The sequence below is a fragment of the Vipera ursinii genome, assembly GCF_947247035.1.
Source record: "Vipera ursinii genome assembly, chromosome: 1".
Taxonomy (NCBI): Eukaryota; Metazoa; Chordata; class Lepidosauria; order Squamata; family Viperidae; genus Vipera; species Vipera ursinii.
In genome coordinates, this window is record NC_139512.1 from 258,417,007 (window position 1) to 258,437,874 (window position 20,868).

The following is a 20,868-nucleotide window of genomic DNA, read 5'->3' on the forward strand; positions in this document are numbered from 1 at the left end:
AAGTGCTGCTAATTTTCTTAACAGTAAACATGATACAACCAGAGAATTAAACTTTGATAAAGAAACACACATTTTCAATAACACATCACAGCAGCTAGTCAAAAACACCGCTTCTAATATAATCTTTTAACTTCAGAATAGTAAATCAGCTGATGTCATTAAATAGAAAGCACATATTACTTACCAAATAAATTGCTTGAGTGTCCTTGTTTTGATATGGGTTTCAGTTCATTTAATCCCCAGGCATAATGTTTGTAATTATCCCAGGCATGTTTCATCATCTGGTGGGACATGAAAGCAGGATTATAATTTGGAATTGGCAAGAAAACTAGCAGGAAATATAACCAAAGATCAATGTGCTCATTCGATGGTTAATTAAACACCTATTATATTATAAATATATTCTAATGTTAAACAATATTAGCAGCAACATCATATTGATGTTTGCTATTTTAGTTACTCAATTATACAGGGACCTGCTTTAATTCCATTCTCATCCCAATTCTTACTTAGAAATATATAATGGAGAATCATATATTCCCAGTTCAGCTAACAGATGGAAAACAGAATTTCTGTTTAACTCTTAGCTAAAACCAATAAACAATAACATTCTGATATTTTATTCATCTACAGCATATAATGACATAAAGCAAATCCAAACTCTAGCAAACATAGCAGAATTTAGTGAAATAATTTAGCAATGTAAAAGAAAAATCAATGGACACCCCCAGTAAATTCATAGCTGTTTAATTCACAACACAGGCAGAGACTTGGATGGCATCCTTTTATAAGCAGAAATAATTATTTTACATCATTTCATGAATCAGTAGTTCCCAATCTATAAGTTCCTACATCATTGTCACAAACTTTTGAGTATTATTGTGTAAATTAGGAATCAGCAGGAAGGCATATGTTGGCTCAAAGATGTATACCCTCACCAGACTGATACTAAATGAAAATATTTTTAAATAATAATTTAAATATCTGCAATCTACTGAGATGCTTAAATCCCAAGATTTTGGAAAGAATGCTTAATAAATTTGACAATGCACAGGCCAGATACAGATACCAGAATGCTTGCAATTTCCACCTCAATCCCCCTATTGCATCCCCTAAATATTTATTTTTCATATATAGGTTAGAATTCATACTGCTGCCTTTGGAATGTGTTGAATAACAGATATGAATGTTCATATTTAAATATAGCCACCACTCTCATTTCCTCTCACAAACCAGAGAGTAGAAGTGCATGCTTCCTCTGTGCATTCCTTTCCATAAAGGAATATATTTTAGAGTCTTATCATGATTCACCACACTTTGGTGTAAATGTATCACTTGCCCTGTGAAAGATCTCTCTTCTTGAAGGGAGCCCTCTGCCATCAGTTCCCATTCTCCCAAGATTAATTTAATTTTGTTTTTCCTTAGCCGGGAAAGGAGCACTGATAGGATATGAAGCAACAGCTTCCTAGCACTTGGGAAAAACTGGGATGGCTTTAATCCTAAAACCTAAGCTTCCTCACTAGAATTGTGTTCTTATTTCAAGTATTATCTTTCCATTTCTAAGGTACATATTGTTTCCCTGCATGTACCTCACAGCACAGATGCATACACATGTTGTATTTTAAAGGTGTGCTTATTCAAGCATTATATATCAGTTGGGATTAAGCTATATCATTTGGGCTAAACTGTCCCAAATGATATGAAGCTACAGCTAAAACAGCTCAATAGTACAGAGATTATCTCACTCAAGTTAATTTTTAAATAACCAAGGCAAAGTTTCTGATTGTGGTGTCCTCTTATTATTCTGGGAATTCTATAAATTAAAGTTATATGTTAGAGGGCAGCAAGCTAAGGAATACTGAATTAACAAAATAATCTGAGAAGTGAATCAGTTAAGTGATCAGGTGCTGTTCTCCCAAACACCCTGGCATTCTAATTCAAGCTAATTAAATTGATTTCCAACTTAGCAGAAAGCAACTTTAATGGAGTACCAAAGTAGGTTTTTTAAAAATGTTTTCTCAAAAAGATGTTAGATAAGGTTATTTCCATAAATCAAATCTAATCTTCCATGCTTATATATTCTTAAAGTCTATTAAACTGTGTTTGAGAGAAGGTTTGGCTATATTGAACTCATATATATATAATTTCCTGCTTCTGCTTGAATTTGGAGGGAAAATGGTATGCATATTATATTTAAAACTGGCAATGTATACACTCTGTTAAGTCATTCGGCAGTAAAAGTTTGGATTCAGATAAAATATTCCAGTACAAAATCAGCGAGTCAGAAATATTATACTGTTGCTGGATTTCAAGAATACTCCGCAACGTCTCATTTAAGAAATGTATTTGAATGAAACATCTAAGTGAAGTGTTTGACTGAAGAACTAATTATCTAGAGTGACAGAATCAGAAATATTCAGCTAGAATATTAAACTTGACTGTCCTGCTGAGTACAGAAATTCAAATTAAAACAATCCGAACATCTGATTATCTAGATCAGATGTCTGCCTAGCCTCTACATGCTCATGTACTAATGAAAGGCAGACAATCATTTTGGTGTATAATGGATCCTCCTGTCAAATTAGGAGGTTTTTTTTAATGTTCTGATAGTGAGGATCCATTTTTTTCTGTCTTGTATTCTGGGATGATACAGAACAGTCTTTGGGATTATACCCATTTGCATATTTGAATAGTGTCAGCTGCGCGAGTTGTGATGGGGGTTTCCCGATACTCCCATGTAACACCTCTACTCCGCGAGCTGCATTGGCTTCTGGTTGCCCTCCGGGTGAGATTCAAGGTGCTGGTGATGACCTATAAAGCCCTGAATGGCTTGGGTCCAGGATATCTGAGGGAACACCTGCTGCCGGCATCAAGCTCCCTTCGTCCAGTGCGCTCCCACAGGGAGGATCTTTTCAGGGTGCCGCCGATAAAAGACTGTCGGCGTATAACACCCAGGGGAAGGGCCTTCTCTGTGGGTGCGCCTGCCCTCTGGAACCAGCTGCCCGTGGAGCTTAGGACCGCCCCTGACCTTCGTTCATTCCGCCGGGACCTGAAGACCTGGCTCTTTGAGCTCTCCGGCCCAGGCTGAGAATTTTTAACTGGGTTTTTTTTAATTTTAGGGATGATTTAATCTTTTTAAATTTGTTTTTAACTTTTGTACTGGTTGTTTTAAATACCCTGTAAACCGCCCTGAGTCCTTCGGGAAAGGGCGGTATATAAATCTAATTAAATAAATAAATAAATAAATATGGTGTTTCAGTTTTCTTTTTTTCAATGGTAGACAGACCCAATTTCTTTCAACCTGGTTTAAGTTTCCCTGAATCTTAAATTGCAGAGCTCAAAAAAGGCACTATAACTGAGGTTGGGGGTGAGGGTGGGGAGGAAAAAAGCTTTGACCAAAAGAATCTTTTCACCAGAAATAAGAATCACTTTCTTTTGTATTGAGGGCAGGCTGGCTAGTCTATGCACCATGTATCTTCCTTTTTCTCTTAACAAAGTAAATACAAAACATCTGGGAACAGCTTTCAGAGCACATTCGCTTCTGAAAAGACATGGCTGCTTTAGCAATCTGATAAGAGATGCTTTGTTCATGTTCCCATGCACTTTGAAACACTTTTTCCCCCTAATGCTGCACATTTGAAAAATCATCAGTGGCTTTGGCATGTTTTAGGAGGGGTTCAGACATCCCTGATCCTTGGTCCTTTTTTTAATGCCTTCAAGTCAGTGCTTATTTATTTAGCACACGGCAATGTCATGTTAGCCAGGAGACTACAATGCTAATACAGGTTAAGGTCAAAAGTCGGTGCTGGCTGCTGGCAACTTCCTGGACGTATCTCTGTTGTTTTCTTGGCAAGATTTTAAGAAATGTTTTGCCGTTGTTCCTTCCTAGGGCTGAAAGAGAGAGTGGCCCAAAGTCACCCACCTGGCTTCATGCCTTTGGTCTCCTGGTCTCTAGCTTGATGCCTTAACCATTGCATTAAATTGCTGTATAACCTTTGCTCCTACCTGAGAATATATATTAAGCCTCTGGTTTCACTTTGAACACATTTGTGCTAGTGAGTCACCATCTTGCATACCTATTTTCCTACCCATTTTGCAAGGAACAATTGCGTCCTTTCTGCCACTTATGGATTTGTTAATTTGTCTCCTGTTCTGCAGTGTTTTTTTTTCCTTTCTGCTCGGAAGGCTTAGGACAGGGAGGGAGTGAAGTTGGGATTTGCTACCTATGTTTTGGAAAAAGCAGCTGCAGCCAGGCAGAAACACTTTCCCTGCACTTCCCTCATCCGTTCAGACATGCACTCATACACTTATGCCCTGGTGTTTTCAAGGACGTGCAGACCCTCCAAGGGCAGCTTTCCCTACTCAGTCGTTTGAGCATACCAGAACAATTGCTAAGATAGAGTGGAGAGAAAGGTGTGTGTAGCAAGAAAGGTAAACACACACAGCCTAGACAAGGAAGTGGAGGCAATGTCTATAGATTGGCCAGAGGCAAGCAGGCAAGAGGGACTTTCATTCACCTGCTGGGACCATAAGCTATGCTGAACAGCCTATCCTGGTAGAAGTCGTGCCTGGAGCTTTCCAGCAGTAAGAAAAAGAGCAACAACAGTGAAACAGCACCTCATCCCAAATCATACAAGACCGTTTGGAGAAAGGCAAAAAGCTGTATGTTACTTTAAAGACTTTGAGACTTTAGTTTGAACTGAGTATTAAAAGACTAAGTATTAAAGGACCGAAGACATATTCATGTGACAACATCACCTTGTAAAGCCTAGAAGTGTGGAGATAACCCTGTAATTTGGGGAAGATGTGTTTTGTAATAAAGTAAATTCTATATATATTTATTACACTATACTATGACACGTGCAAGTCCTTGGAGAGCAAAGAACCTTCACAAAGTTTTACAGTATTTTCTTCTGTTTCTGGGTTCCTGTGTGGCAGAATATCTTCTACATCTCTTGTATCCATTACTGTATTGTTCTTATTCACCGGGCTTGCTTCTTTGCCTTACTGTTCTTTTCACTGTTGGTTTTTTGAGGTATGGTTGCTTGTTGCTCCACTCCCCTGTTATATTTTTTTTTTGGAATGTCACAATTGTATAATTGTTATTTATATATACCAGGATGTTCTCAGGCGGAAACCCAAACATACTGGCTTGCAGGTGTAACCACAGGTTCCGTTCATTTTTTCCCCTCCCCCCTTCCCTCAAGCAATCAAGAGCAGCCAGCTTTTATTTTGTCTTGTTTTCAACTCAGAATTCCAGCTCCAATTCATGTTTTCAAGAGCCCACAGCAACTAGAACCAGAAATGCTGGGTATAAGCAGCAATTATCAAAATTTAGTTGAATTATAAGCCAAAATGTCCTGACAATCAATGATTTGTGCCACAATAGGCAGTCTACTTAAGGAGATTGTGGATTTTCCAATTCTGCAGGCTTTTTAAAAGAGGCTAATCACTTCTTGTGAATATTTTAATTGGCTTGTGTGCAAACTGCTGGAAGCTGGTTTAAGGTGATCCTTCTGGTCATTTTCAATTCTACATTTGTACTATTCCCTTTAAACTTGCCTGCTGAGGTTGACCTGCAATTCCCATTTACTTTCCCATTTACAGGCTCAGTGGCTCATTTCCTAGAACCTAGCTTATATTCCTTCACAATCTCTGCTTACACAGCCTGCCAAAGACAATTTGAAGCTGTCTGGTCACACCCCAGCAACTATTCTGGAGAGATGACCTTTGAGGAGATCGTCCATTTAAAATTGTGAACTATAAGCTAATTTTCTCCTTTCCACTTGATTTAAAAATGCAAATGGATTCAATCTTAATTAACTGTTCAGAAAACAAGAACCAAAATCTCTCTTTTGTACTGCTTTTATAGCTGGTTATTTACTGTGCATTTCTTTAGCCTGTTGAATTATTCTGCCTTTCACTGAGGTTTTGTGCATAACATTATTTGCAATTTTAGTCTATTGACTGATTACGTGCCATCAAGTAGTAGCTTTCAAGAGAACCAAAAAGTTATTTTATTGTCTGTTCTAATGAACAGAAAAGAGTCTTACAGACCAAACAAGCCACTGCAATTATCTCAGTAAGTGCCAAGTCCAATGTCTTCTCCATACTTAAAACTGCAAATTTATGGCCTTTCCTTGCTTGCCACTCAATAGTAGTAGTGGCAAGAAGAGCTGATAAAGGATTTATTTCAGACTGACAAGAACCATATCTCCACTGTTTCTAGTGAGGTTTTAGACAAATGATTTGTGTTTCTAACATAATGTAAGTGTTTGGAACCAGAATAAATCTTGTAGAACTCTTGAACTCTCATATCCCTTACATCACATTGTGCAATTCCCACCAGTCATATCTTACAATGTCATAAGGCAGTGGTTTCTTCATCAAGAACCCCTTTAAATACCTTTTGTGGTCATGGACTCCCAAGACTTCTCAGGATTAAAATAATTTTTTTCAAACCTTTGCGGACCCCATGTGATGACATCGTGCCACCCCACCAGGCTCTGTAGTTAAGAACCACTGTCATAAAGGATAACACATTACGGCAACTTTCCCCAATGGGGAGGGCACCAGATCAGCTACAGCTTCCATTTTTCCCCTCAAACAAGAGATAGAACAAGGTAGGGCATACTGGTAGCTTATATGTTATTGAAAATTTGTCTTAAGTGTGAGAAGCATAACCAACATACGTGAAGGATATGAGGCAGCAAGAAGTTGAAGATTTGGTTATGATATCAGACTTATTTTGTGAGAGTTCGCTATCTTGTAGCAGGAGAAGAAACAATTGTAGAGTACTTTAGATGGACTCCAGCTATGGATCAATGTTGGAGTCCATCTAACTGTAGCTATACAGGCAGTTCTCATTTAGTGACCACAATTGGGACTGACAACTTTGTCATTAAATAAAGCAGTTGTTAAGTGAAAGCCAGCTGTGCTTATGATCTTATTTCTAGTTTCTTTTGCTTCAGAGGCCTGCAAAGGTTGTAAATGTGAGGATTGTTCATAAAATTACTTTTCCATCATTGTCATAACTGCAAACAGTTGTTACATGGGACAGCTGCTAAACGAAGCAGCCATTTAATGGGATGCTTTTTCCCTCTACAATCATTATCCAATGAAATATTAAAATCCTACCAAAGAGGTTGGAATTCTTTTTTAGAACAGGATTTCGGCAGGGAGAGTTGCCTTTCTTTTGTTCTGCTGATTAAAAGCAATATATCGCTGAATTCCACCTATTATCTTATTTCAATAAGAATGTTTTTCACAGAATATACAAAAGTTTTTGAAGAGATATATTACTCTTCCTTTCATGAATGATTATGGAATAAGGGAAAGTCAAGTTTCTTAATTATATACTATCTCCAGGTGACTGCAGATGTTATTATTTCTGGGATGCTTTTTTGCCTTCCGGTCTATCTTACTAACCTGTGATTCCCTGATAGTCTCCCAAGTAAATACTAAACCTGCTCAGCTATTTTAGAACAATCAAGGTCTGTTAAATGATGCCACATGGGCTATTAAGGACTGCACAAAATATTAAAGGCACTACACCCCAAAATAAGTATGGGAAATGGTGAATGTATATATCTGAAATGCTAACACTGAAATTCATCATCGTTAGTTGTAAAAATTAAGTTCAAAATAAGTTGGCAAAAATAAAGCAGAAACCCCCCCCCCCAAAAAAAAAACCCAGAACACTTGAGGCAACATAATCAATCTACACTAAATATTTGAAGATAAATATTTATGCTATTAAAAAGAATTATTCCAAATCTGAAGAACTTTTGTAATAAAGACATACTAAAATTACAAGATCAATTACAAAACCAAGATCATGGCATCCAGCCCTCTCAATTCCTGGCAAATAGATGAGGGAGAAATGGAGGTAGTGACAGATTTTATTTTCCTGGGCTCCAAGATCACCGCAGATGGGGACTGCAGCGAAGAAATTTAGAGACGCTTGCTCTTGGGGAGGAAAGCAATGGGAAATCTAGACAGCACACTAAAAAGCAGAGACATCACCCTGTCAACAAAAGTGCGTATAGTCAAGGCTATGGTTTTCCCAGTTGCAATGTATGGCTGTGAAAGTTGGACCATAAGAAAGTCTGAGCGCCAAAGAATTGAGAACTTTGAACTATGGTGCTGGAGAAGACTCCTGCGAGTCCCTTGGACTGCAAGGCGATCAAACCAGTCAGTCCTAGAAGAGATCTACCCTGACTGCTCTTTAGAAGGCCAGATCCTGAAGTTGAAACTCAAATACTTTGGCCACCTAATGAGAAGGAAGGACTCACTGGAGAAGAGCCTAATGCTGGGAAAGGCTGAGGGTAAGAGAAGAAGGGGACGACAGAGAATGAGGTGGTTGGATGGAGTCACTGAAGCAGTAGGTGTGAACTTAAATGGACTCCAGAAGATGGTAGAGGACAGGAAGGCTTGGGGGAACGTTGTCCATGGGGTTGCGATGGGTCGGACACGACTTCGCAACTAACAACAACAACAACAAAATTACAGCATCATTAATGTCAGCAAAGCATCATACCAAATTGTGACTGTATAATGACATCACAGAAGTTAATCAAAGGCGAGCAGAATACTTTTTAATCAAAATAGAAAGCATTTTTCTTATCTCTGAACTATCTTTACTTGTGCTTAATGACATTAACTCCTATATCCCTTCTTCAAGGGAGATACTTTTTAATAATAATGTAACAGTAGCAACAGTCAATCCTACAAATGAAGGCAAGCATCATGGATTGTTATTGCCACCCAAAAGTTCTGTGGGAGGTAGAGATGTGTGTGTGTGTGTGTGTGTGTGTGTGTGTAGGTAGAGGTACAGCATTTCAGCTGCTTTTCACAGGTGAACTAGCTGTAAAGGAGGCACATTTCAGCTTGGCTCTAATAACACAAACACAGCTTTTGTCTTTTTCACAATGAAGAATAAACCACAGCTAAATGGAGATTAGGAAAAAAAAGGAAGGAGGATTTGCCAACATTAAACAAGCTGCGGGCATATTATCACTGCTCATTCTTCGTGCAGGCAGTAATCTCCAGAACACTTAAATATATTGCAGATGTGTGCCTTTATTGCTTTGCCAGATGCTAGAATTATGAAGTATCTGTGTGGATGTGTGGTTATTTACTCTGCTTTTTCTAAGTTTTGTTTGTTGCTCTAATAAATAACACTGTTTAAGTTATTAATGGCATCGTCCTGGGATCCAAATTAAACTTATCTGAAATAGACTTTTTTTTAAAAAATGCATGAAAATAAGAGAATACAAATCAACTCTCTGAGGGATTCTTATTATTGTGGTCCTGCCTCCTTCTTAGAAATAGCAGCTCGGCAGCCATTTTATCACCTATCTTCCAAGGGGATACTCCCTAGTGTCTTCTCTATTAACCAGTGTTTTTCTGATTAGTTGGAAGATAAGAGAGAAATAATGAAATAGTTGCTACAGCATTGCCTCCTTATCATGTAGCATTGAGAAGTGCAAAGTAGAGATATCAGCTTTTGTCCCACTCCCAATCTCACAAGCAGGCAGGAAAGATCACACTTTACTAGGAAAAAAACTTTTAAAACTTACACAGTTGTAAATATGCAGGACCGAAAATATAGAGCTGAACCAATTTACAATATACAGCAGCTGGAAAATTGGCTTAACAATAAGAACAAAAATCCAAAGATCATAAGGTAGCACTGGGCTGTTTCAATTCCATCAGTTTCTGTCAGGCCTAAGCCCAAATCCAATTAAGCCCTATTCTTTATTTTTTTTTACACCTAATAGAATCTTGTCAGGCTAAAGCTATAGCTTTCTAACTTTAATAGATATAGCCTGGGGGATTCTGCAGGGGTGTCAAACTGCTGGCCCGCGGGCCGGATGTGTCATGTGGAAGCCACGCCCACCCCATTGCTAGCAATGGCAAAACGTCACGTGACGTCGTGAGTTTGACATATCTGTTCTAGGGTGTGACTACTATGAGTCTTCTCCTCCTCTCTTATCCTGGACTGTTCTCTTGAATGCATGCTGTCTCCTTCCTGGGAAACCACAGTGTGATTGCTGAGATTGCCCCCAACTCCTTCTCCAACTGCACTTTCCACCACAGGTTCTGAGTTTTACTGACCTCTAAGAATTTCTCAGGAAAAATTGTTACAAGTGATTTGGAAGCAAAAAAAGTGTCTTCACGCAAACCTCACATGTGCATAAAAGATTAAAGTATATATAATATCATTGACTTGCTTATTATTTATCTGCTTACTTGATGTGGTTTATATGCTGCTCTAATCAGGAGACTCAGCAGATGGGTTAGAAGTGCAAGGGCATCATAGGACAAGAACAGACCAAAGAAATTAAAATGTAAATGCAGTTTCTGTCTAAAACATTTCCTTATTTCTTAAAGACAACCTGAAGCAAAGTCATCTACTTCTTTTTCCCAGATCTCCTCTTGCTGCAGGGATTAAATTTCAGCCATTGAAGGGTAGAAAATGATGGGAAAGGAGGCAGGAACATTCTACCAGTACTGCCAAAAAAGCAAAAGAAAAGAAAAGAAAAAACTAAGCCCAACAGGCTGTTCCCTCAATAGCCAACAAACAGCGGCCATTTCATCTGGTGGAAGTTGTAAAGCAGGGGTCTTCAAACTTGGCCCTTTTATGACTTGTGGACTTCAACTCCCAGAATTCCTCAGCCAGTGTGCCTGGCTGAGGAATTCTGGGAGTTGAAGTCCACAAGTCATAAGGGCCAAGTTTGAAGACCTCTGTTGTAAAGGAAGATAAAAATCGAAAGCCAATCCATTGAACTTGCTGAAAGTTCAGAAATTCTCAGGAAACCTACCCCATGATATCTCAGCACTGTTATACTGTGGCTGTTGTGGCATAAAGATCAATGGAGACAAGTTTTACTTTTATTTACAAGTTACTGTTTTGTTTTATCAAGTACTCAGTGTACTTGAGTACACTGTACTCAAATCAAACTGTGTGCATGTGTGCATATTAGATATGTGCCATTAGAAAAAAAAATGGATCAAATGACTTTCTAACATTATTGTCCTCAGTGATCCAAAGAGGTAAAGCTAATATAATTCATCAGCTGTTAAATAGCACAAAGGCCAATAGTTTAAGGAAATCAATAGAGGAACACTTTATCTGGTTATCCATATCTGATCTTTTCCTGGCAACGGCAAAGAATCCCATCTAGTAACAGTCCAACTTTTTATAACACTCTGTTCATTTGTGCCGCAGGGTCCTGACCTAATCAATATAGCAATAAAGGGATTAACTCTTTTTTTTTAATGCACGCAGCAAAAATGTGCTGAAAAGGCCCTTTGCCTTAGAATTGGTATAGAGCAGAAGGACAGCTTGGGTTAACATATTTATTATTCAAATTTATACAGCCATCTATAACACCAAAAGCAACTTGGGGTAGGGCACAATGAGATGAAAGAGCAATATTAAAAAACCATGGATATAAAATGTAAAAATCCATATGAATAAATATCATAAAAATCAATTTTTTGTTTTTTTCTTTCTTGTTCCATTCTTATAGCAGATAGCAGTGTATGTACTATCAAAAATAAAGGCCCAATTATACATGTGTAGTTAGGATTCCCGAGTCTGGGCACCCAAAAAATATCTCAGTAACACACATTTTATGGAATGGAAGAAGGTAAATTTTAATCCATGCTAGGTTTTGCATATTCCCTATAGAAGAATACAATTAACCTAATACTCCAAAATAAGTAATAGAAAACATTTTGGATTTAAAATATACGTGTACCATCATATAATGCTATATCACATTTATTAACATACAACCATATAATACTATTTCATGTTTATTAACAAGGGGGTGATAATGGTAGTGTTTCCACAAAAAGTCAAACAGGATTCTAGTTTACCCAGGAATAAAAAGTATGCTGTTATATACTACTCAATCAGTCTCACTCGACTCTGCTTCCCAGTGGGTTATGAGTAATTAACCCAGATGGCACTGGTCATGGTTTGTTTATTATCACTACTGAGATTTGCTTCTTTTAACAAGTTAGGACCAAAGTGGAGAACCAATAACAGTGGTTCAGAATTATTTACAGAGAAACAAAGGAGACTGTGGGTGTAGAATAACAATAACAAAAGTGACAACTGCATGATGCTATTTAGTTTTCTTAGCTTTCCTCCTCCTGTGTGGAAGAGTTGAGAGAAGAAATATGTCAAAATCTTGGCTGACCAGAGGAATGACGGATAGTGGAGGTTAATATTCATAGGGCCATCTGTTGATGACCATGGCATATAAAGAATGAGGCTGGGAATGTATAAGGTGTGTGTAGTAAAGAACATGGATTTATAAAATGAGAAAGAAAAATAGTTTTACAAACATTACAACGCATCTCGGATAACTGGGAAGGCTTTTTACAAAAGTTTCCCCTACTTATAAAAAAGTAAAGGAAATGAGTAAAAGCAGAATATACAGACTAAGGATTAGGAAAAAAAACATGTAAATAAATGTTTCATTAACTACAGAAACATATGGCTATAGACAAGTACAAAATGATTAAAATTAAGACACAAAAATGCAGAATTTGATGGGAAAAAGGAATTTTGAAAGTGGGTTAATAAGGCAAAATAAAGAGAATTAAAACAAAAATGGTTAAATTATTTGAAATGAAGCTTAAGTAAGGTATACTGGAGGTATATTTTAGAGACCTGCATAGGACTAATAAATATATGTTGAAGAATGGAACTGAAACATATTCTATAAATGATAATGTCCAAGAAAAAAACTGAAGTCATGAATGTAGAAAAAGTTGCAGGTGTAGTTGGCATCTCAGGAGATATATTAAAATACAAATGTGGGTTCCTTATACTTATGATGTTAAACATATTTATGAAGACTGCTTCTCTCCCAACAATGCTATTATTGTCATAGAATAAGATTAGATACAAAAACCACAGGCAGATTAGTTTAGAGGTTTCATCTGGAAAGGTACATAGCAGTAATCTGAAAAATGACAATAATGAGCAAAATTTGGAAAAATGATGCAGGTAAGTATACTGAATAATGTTGCCTCCTATTTTATTCTTTTTCTGGGCTGTGTATTGTGTTGCTTATCTCGGAAAAGAATAGTATGACAAGTACATACAGTTATGACTGATAGGTATCCAAAGTCAATACCAACTCAAGGATGATTTATATAGAGATATTTTGTGGAAACAAATATGTGTAAACTATGGGTAGTTGCTGACTTGGGTACATCAGCTGTTGCATTGTCAAGAAAAGGAAGTAAGTAAGATGATTTTTTCTTGAAGTATAAAGATATTAATACACTGACAGCAAGGGATAGAACATTGAAACTACCCTACAGCTGGAAAAATATAATGTAGCAATGAACTAAAGTTGTCATTTCTGAATGAAAACTAAGGTTCTTGTGCTTGGTAAAGAAGTACTTTATGAATTTGATTTTTTGGATTATTTAGTTATGGTTTTAACCTTTCCTGCAAACTGTTATAATTAAGCAAGACTTTAAAGTTACCCAATTATTTTAGCAATTTGAGTCTGAATATTATACAAAATATTATATAAATTTCATAGATAAACCTCCATTATAAATGTGTTAACGATTGCTTAACAGTGCTAATAATGTTGACATTTTACTTTTAATCTTGTAAACTTATACATGCACTGCATTTCTCAAAGCTGCAGATGGGTGGAGAACAAGAACCATGTAAGCAAGCCTAACTCTTCCTTTTATACAGCAGCTCTGGAAAAGCTGTATTTTAATAATTGTTCAGCAGTTAGCAAAGCCAGAGCTAATGAAATATATTATAAAATACTTAAACATGTCTGCAGATGAAGTTTAGTCAATGAAATATTATGTCATTGTCAATAACCTTGTGATATTTTATTTCTAATAATTAAGGGGTTTACTTGGTTCAATGTAGAGTAAAACTCTTGTCTAAAATATGCTTAGAAGTAATTTTACCTAGCTCCTAAAAAAACATCATCCTAAACTGTATTATGAGACTCACTCTGATAGTTAAGGCACCAAGCTAGAAATGGGGAGACTATGAGTTCTAGTCCTGTCTTAGACAAGAAGCCAGCTGGATGACTTTAGGCCATTCCTACTCTCTCTGCCCTAGAAAGAAGGCAATGGCATGCCACTTTCCAAATATCTTTCCATCCTCAGGCTGGTGGCTTCAGCTTCGTTCTTCTGGGAGAAGTGTGTGGTAGTGGCTGTTTGTTCCTCTTTTTTAAACTGCCAGAGGGGGTGTGTTCTGTGGGTGGAGGTGTGCTCTGATTGGGTGGGGGGTTAGCTGTGTTCTGATTGGGTGGGAGTGTGTTTTGAATGAATATATATATATATATATATATATATATATATATATATATATATATATATATATATACATACAAAGAACTATTAGAGTGATGAAATATTTGATGCTACGCTACTGTTTCTAGAGATTCACATAGTTAAAAATGAGGGTCAAGTATCTACATTATTTTTAATGGGTTTTTTTGGGGGGAGGGGTGGCTTAGTCAAATGGAAATGTAAATTACATTATCACATGCCAATATCAAATCAGGTCAAAACATGTAGAATTCATTTTGCTCTGATGATAAAACATCCTATTTTGAAATTTAAATTACTCTGTTACTAGAGGTTAAATTATTTTTACTATTATTTTGTCAAGATTAGATTAGCTTCTTTTTAAAGATTCCAAATGCTATGGCATTTATGCTACGGCTGTACAAATCTTTGGGAGAATTGGCTGGGACTGCGATGAGGTAAGCCTTTTCACCTCAGGGAGAAACTGGCAGCCTCAGCAGCGATGTTTATTACACTTGCCCATATATATATATTTATTTATTTGGTGAGGACGACAGAGAATGAGGTGGATGGATGGAGTCACTGAAGCAGTACGTGTGAGCTTAAATGGACTCCAGAAGATGGTAGAGGACAGGAAGGTCTGAAGGAACATTGTCCATGGGGTTGCAATGGGTTGGACACAACTTTGCAGCTAACAACAACAATTTATTTGGTAAACTGTTACACAAACAGATAACCTGGGCTGGAAGGTTTTTCCATAAGGCTGCTCCGAATTTTCATTCAGAGATCTGCCACAAAGTTTTGAAAAGTAACCCCTTTCACCTGCAGTCTTGCCATGACTTAAGTGTCCCCCCTGGTTCTGCGCAGCCCTATTAATTTCATAGCCTTAGCAACCTTATAAAACTGTAGCCCAAACAATAACCTTTAGAAAGCAAACTTAAGAAGTTTTATTTTGTTTTTATAATTAAAAAAAAAGAACTATCAGCTTTAATAAGTTAACAATTCTGGTATGACTGCACATCAAAATAAAATTTTGTGTTCTTGAAGAAATGCCCCCAAATATTTTTTGTCTCAGCTAGCACTACTAGTCTATACTTCAAGAAGTGTACTCTAAAATATTCTTCAATTACTGTATATTCAATGCATCCTTTCTAAAAAGTTTTGTTGAACAAGTGAGACTTTCAAAGTTTACATGAGCAGAATAAGACTGTATCATATAGCTTTATTATGATTGTGTTCAAGATTGCAATATGGAATAATAATAATAATAATAATAATAATAATAATAATAATAATAATAATAATAATAATAATAAGAAGAAGAAGAAGAAGAAGAAGTTGGAAGGGACCTTGGAGGTCATCTAGTCCAACCCCCTGCTAAGGTAGGAAACCCTATACCATTTCAGACAAATGGCTGTCCAGTCTCTTCTTAAAAGCTTCCAGTGTTGGAGCATTCATATGCTTGTATTATATATTTCAAAAAGACGTTACCAAAAATTACATGAAAAAAACCCAGCAAGGAAGCAGTACTAGTGAAATGTATTCAAAATCTGGAAAAAAGTTACTTTTACCACTGAATCATAAAAAACCCTGCCATGGTAGAAAGCTGAAAGTTAAAGGAGCCTATATTAATGGAATATCCTCTCTTTAGATAATGTCCTAAAGCTAAATACTTAGTTCTAGATTTCAATATAAGATATTTTTGTCTGCAGAATACTACACTGATCCCAGAACTTAAGGCAACTTTTAAATAAAGTAGTAATTTACACAGGAAGAAAATTTTTATGTCAAATACATAAACCAGTGGGGAAGCCTTTTTATAACCTGAATGCAAAATCACTTATCCAATTATGCTACTAAATCTATAGATCAATTACACACAGGATAATCTGGCCAAAGAAAATCACTGCAATGTCCATTTTCCAGATGTCAATGCAATGAATGAAATTCTGCAGCAGTTTACATCATTTTATATAATTGCATTATGGAAATGATATTCTTGACATAATATGTTGATATCATGCAGACGCAAATGAAGCTACCTGGATTGCTGTAATGACATGCTTTTCAATTGACCAGCCCTGTGGAGAATAATGGACAAACCCTCTTTCCAATTAATCCATTAAAACTAGTTTTCATTGTTATTCAGATAGCAATCATATTGTAACAAAGTGACTTTAGATTGATGAAGGACATGTAAAAGTATTTTTCTTTGATCTGGAAATTGTATAGACCTTTACAGTCTATGGGGAATACCTTGGACTTCTACAACTTCTACAACAGTCAACTCCGGAGTATAAAAAACTCCATCCCCCATGCCAAAGAAAGCAGTGTAAATTACTTCCCTAAAACTGACAAAAAAGCAAAGGAAACTTCAGGGACATAGACATCAAAAATGCTGAAGTTGAGGTTATCTTTTTGTTCACTTATTCAGGATTTTGCATGAGATTTCACTTAAAGAGAACTCAAGCTAGATAACTGCTTAAATACAGTTTACATTTTTCCAGTGGAAAATATGCTGACGGCAAGAAAATGAAAGCCTTCATGACAAAATGTTGAACTTGTTGAACAAGCAAAACGTTCTGCAGTAGATGACAGCACATGCATGAAGATCTACATTTGTGTTCATCTACTCCAGTAGGTTCCCAACCTTTTCTATACCCCACACCCCTAGAACGCTTCTGCACCCCTTACAAACGTTTGAAATAACGACAATGAATTATGCATATACACTGACTATAGTTTTGAAAAGTTTTTGCACCCCCTGGAATATCGTCTCAAACCCCTGGTTGGGAACCCCTGATGAACAGTAGAAGGACCACAAAACCAGCTAAAATGGCAACACAATGTTTCTGATTTGATTTAAATATGTTTTTATTCCTTCAACAGTCTGCACGGATTTTCTTCAGGCTCTTTTTTTGGGGGGGGTGCCTGTCCCTAGAGCAACAATAAAAAATTTACTGCCCCACAAGTCACATAATATCTTCTTCCACCTTCATTAAGAGACCTCATGAAATTCAATGAGGGCTCAAATTATGCATACTTCTGTTTATAAGTTGTGCTTCTTACCAGATAACAACTAACAAATGAACTGTTTTCTTACACTTGGGGAATCTCCTGCTACTGTAGTTTTACAGATAGGATTCTAGACCAGCGTTTCCCAACCTTAGGAACTTGAAGATGCGTGGACTTCAACTCCCAGAATTCCCCAGCCAGCGTAGCTGGCTGGGGAATTCTGGGAGTTGAAGTCCACGCATCTTCAAGTTCCTAAGGTTGGGAAACGCTGGTCTAGACGATATCATAAGTCAATATGCAGTATTTTCACCTTTAATTAAAATGCACATCCACAGAGCAGCTGCATCTTTTTATGTTTTTTACTTTGTGTAAACTTCACAGTGGCCGCATGTCTACAGAGTATGATAGTAGCATTTTAGAATGTACAATGTAGTACTGGCACACTGCCTATTCCTGAGATAAAGAGCTAAATGAAGAAGTCTACACTACTCTGAAAATCTGTTCCAAGAGATAAAAAGTTCTAGGCAGAAATTCTTGAACACAACGTATATACAATTTCATCAACTTCTTTGAAAATGTCTCTAAAAGCTTTGAAGGCAGCTTTAACATCTTTCACCGATGGTGAAGGAAATGCCTGAAAAATGCTCTTTTTATCATATAAATATGCAGCACAAGGCATAGTATTACAATTCTATAATATCAGATTCATGGAACAGTCACTGATAACAGTAGCAGTTTTTATTTGAAACTTTCCAGATTTAATGGACAATTTAATCTCATAAATGTAACCAACTGTACAGATTAACTATCTTGAATTTCCCAAATTAAAATAAATAATGAAAACCTGAGCAGGCATGCATGTAATCCATCATTAATGTCACACGCAACCTTTGGAACATTTTTATCAGATCTATTTACTATTCCAAAGTTCAGAAAATAGGTATCTTATAAATCAGAGGTCAAATGCCCTACAGTATACCTTGAATCGTCACATATGACGTAGCTTTATAGATAGCACAAGCTAGACTCTGCATAGCAATTTGTTCTAGATCCTAGATATACCTTTTTGGGAGCTCATCCAATTCTTCTGTTTCAGCACCTTTGACTCCTAGCATGAATAAAGTGGTACTTAATTGCACAAATATTTTATGGAATATATTGCTTAATGTATTGCGAGAACTAGATCCTCTTGCACTAAACAGACCTTGTTGCAAGTGCAGGATAGTCTTTTTGTGGGCTACACGACACACTAAATAATTTCTACAGTATTCATCACTCTTGCCTGTAAACACTTACCTGTTCTTTTCATAGTCACTGCTATGTAACTTGCTTTACTTGCAGGTGTTTTATTCCATATAAAGGCTTTCTAAAAACTCTTTATAGTTTTAAAGGTTTTAGTACCCTCTCAATAAACAAACATGAGATCTACCTGTACAGTATAATTCCCAATAATATTTTAAAAGACTATTCTACCATTGTTTCCCCAGCAAGCTAATTCACTCAAGGTGGCCAACAATATCACACTCCTCCTTTATTTCAGATAGGAACATATTAGTTATGGGAAAGACATCCAAGAATCCCAAGGTGTGACGAGGACAGTGCTCTAAAGTTTACAGCATTAGAAAATGGACACTACCAGTTGTCAAATAGTACTGTTCTTTTAGCAATATTTACCTTCTTAGCTAATGATATCCACCAGTTAACATGTTACGGATGAGTCTGTTAATTCAAAATATGTAGTTAAGGTTTAAGTTCTTTAATTTTGTCTTGGAATATTAAATTTGGTTCCGAGACTGGTATGCAAATATAATTAGTTTGTAAAGCTATGTTTTTCAATAATTCCCCCCATATTATCCATTAAATGTTACAGTTGTGGATTGAAATCTTGAGTGACAATTGATCACAGAAATATTTTGTCATATTATACTGTATTGTATTGTTTCCTCCCCCCCCCAAAAAAAACCCCACAACTTTCTAGCAGTAGTTGTTTCTCATAGCAAAATTAACCTAAAAACACAAGCCATTTTCTTTCTTTCCCTTCTTCTGGCTTTGACACCATTCTCCTCACCACACCTTCTCTAGCCTTGGCTTCTCAACTGTAGAGATTAAAGCTAAATCAGTGTAAGTCGTCGCCATGTTTCAGCTTTGGACCAAGGGCTTGAGAAAATAGGGTTGGTACCATTTGCTTTCTCCAAAGACTGTCCACGTTGTCAATTTTACAAGAGCGACACGTGTCCCATCTATTCCCCATCAGAAGTTCCTGCTCACGTCAAAAGATGTCCGGTGCCCATCACAGGACCGCGCCCAAAATCGCTTGCAAAGAAGCGGCGGAAGCAGGTCTTGAAGGTCGCGAATAGCAAGAGAAAGGTTTTAAGAAGAGGGCAACTAAAAAAAACAACTTACCCTTGGGAAAAAAAAGAAAAGTGACCGACCGCTCCAGAGGTCGGGAAGGGGGGGGTGGAAATCACAAAGGGTTGTTATATTTCAGTGCTTGCAGTAAAGTCAGCGTTTCCCAACCTTAGGAACTTGAAGATGCGTGGACTTCAACTCCCAGAATTCCCCAGCCAGCATAGCTGGCTGGGGAATTCTGGGAGTTGAAGTCCACGCATCTTCAAGTTCCTAAGGTTGGAAAACGCTGCAGTAAGTTACTCACCTCTCTGATCTTTTCTCTTTTCTGCTGGACGGCGGGATCGCTGGGTTCCGTTCCCACGGCCCCGATAGGTTTGCGGAAAGGCAGGTCGGGCAATCCGGGAGCCCCCGTCTCTCCTCTGCCCAACTTGCCCTGCAGGAGCAGCTTCACTTTGTCCCGGTGGATCTCCCTGCGGATCTCGTCGGGCAGCTTTTGCAGCGTCTCTTTCGCCTCTCGCAAAGCGCGCTCGTGATCCTCGCGGATCTTGGCTAAGTTCTCCGCCGCTTCCGACGCCGCCGCCGCGCCGGCCCCGAAACTGCTGCTACTCCCCGCACCCGCCGGCGGCGGGAGGTGCGCATCGCCCCGGGCGGGCGGCGGAGGATGCTGGAGGGTGGTCGAGTGGAAGAAGACGTTGCTGAAGAGTTTGGGGGAGTCCGGCAGGAAGAAGATGGCCCCGAAGCAAAGCGTGATGAAGGCGCTGAAGACCAACAGCAGCACGAACTTTTCCGTCAGCCGGAACGCCCCGCTGGGGCCGGGCGCTTTTCGCCCGCCGGGGCCCCCCAAGGCCCCCCCGCCTAAGGAGCCCCCCAAAGCGCCCGGGCTGGCGGGGCTGCCGAAGAGCGGCAGCAGGCTGACGGCTGGCATGACAGCCCCGCTGCTAAGTTCCGGCTAGAGGAGGACGACGGCCGCGGGACAAACCGCCGGGCGGCCCCGTTCGCAAGGCTCCCCTGCGGCAGCCGCCGCCGCCGCCCCACTCAGAGCGGGCTAGCCGCGCCCGTCGTCTCCGGCAGCCGCTGCCGGGGGTGACTTCGTCGTCCTTCCCCAGCGACAGGAAGTTTCCTCGAGTCCCTTGCCGCCGCCACGGCCGCCGCCTCTTCGCAAAAACCACGACTCCCGCTCGGCTGGAG

General features: G+C 38.4%; 1 protein-coding gene across 1 annotated transcript in view; it reads right to left on the reverse strand.

Moving 5' to 3' along the window:
* The window catches only part of MAN1A1 (mannosidase alpha class 1A member 1), a gene marked incomplete at its 5' end in the record, with an annotated part of 65,481 nt that extends 44,876 nt beyond the window's left edge, over window positions 1–20,605 (reverse strand). Inside the window, 2 exons of the mRNA XM_083378733.1 lie at window positions 185–281; window positions 19,985–20,605. Of these exons, the coding sequence (XP_083234859.1) occupies window positions 185–281; window positions 19,985–20,605 (718 nt within the window). The remainder of the gene's footprint in view (window positions 1–184; window positions 282–19,984) is intronic.
* Window positions 20,606–20,868: the final 263 nt, after the last annotated feature.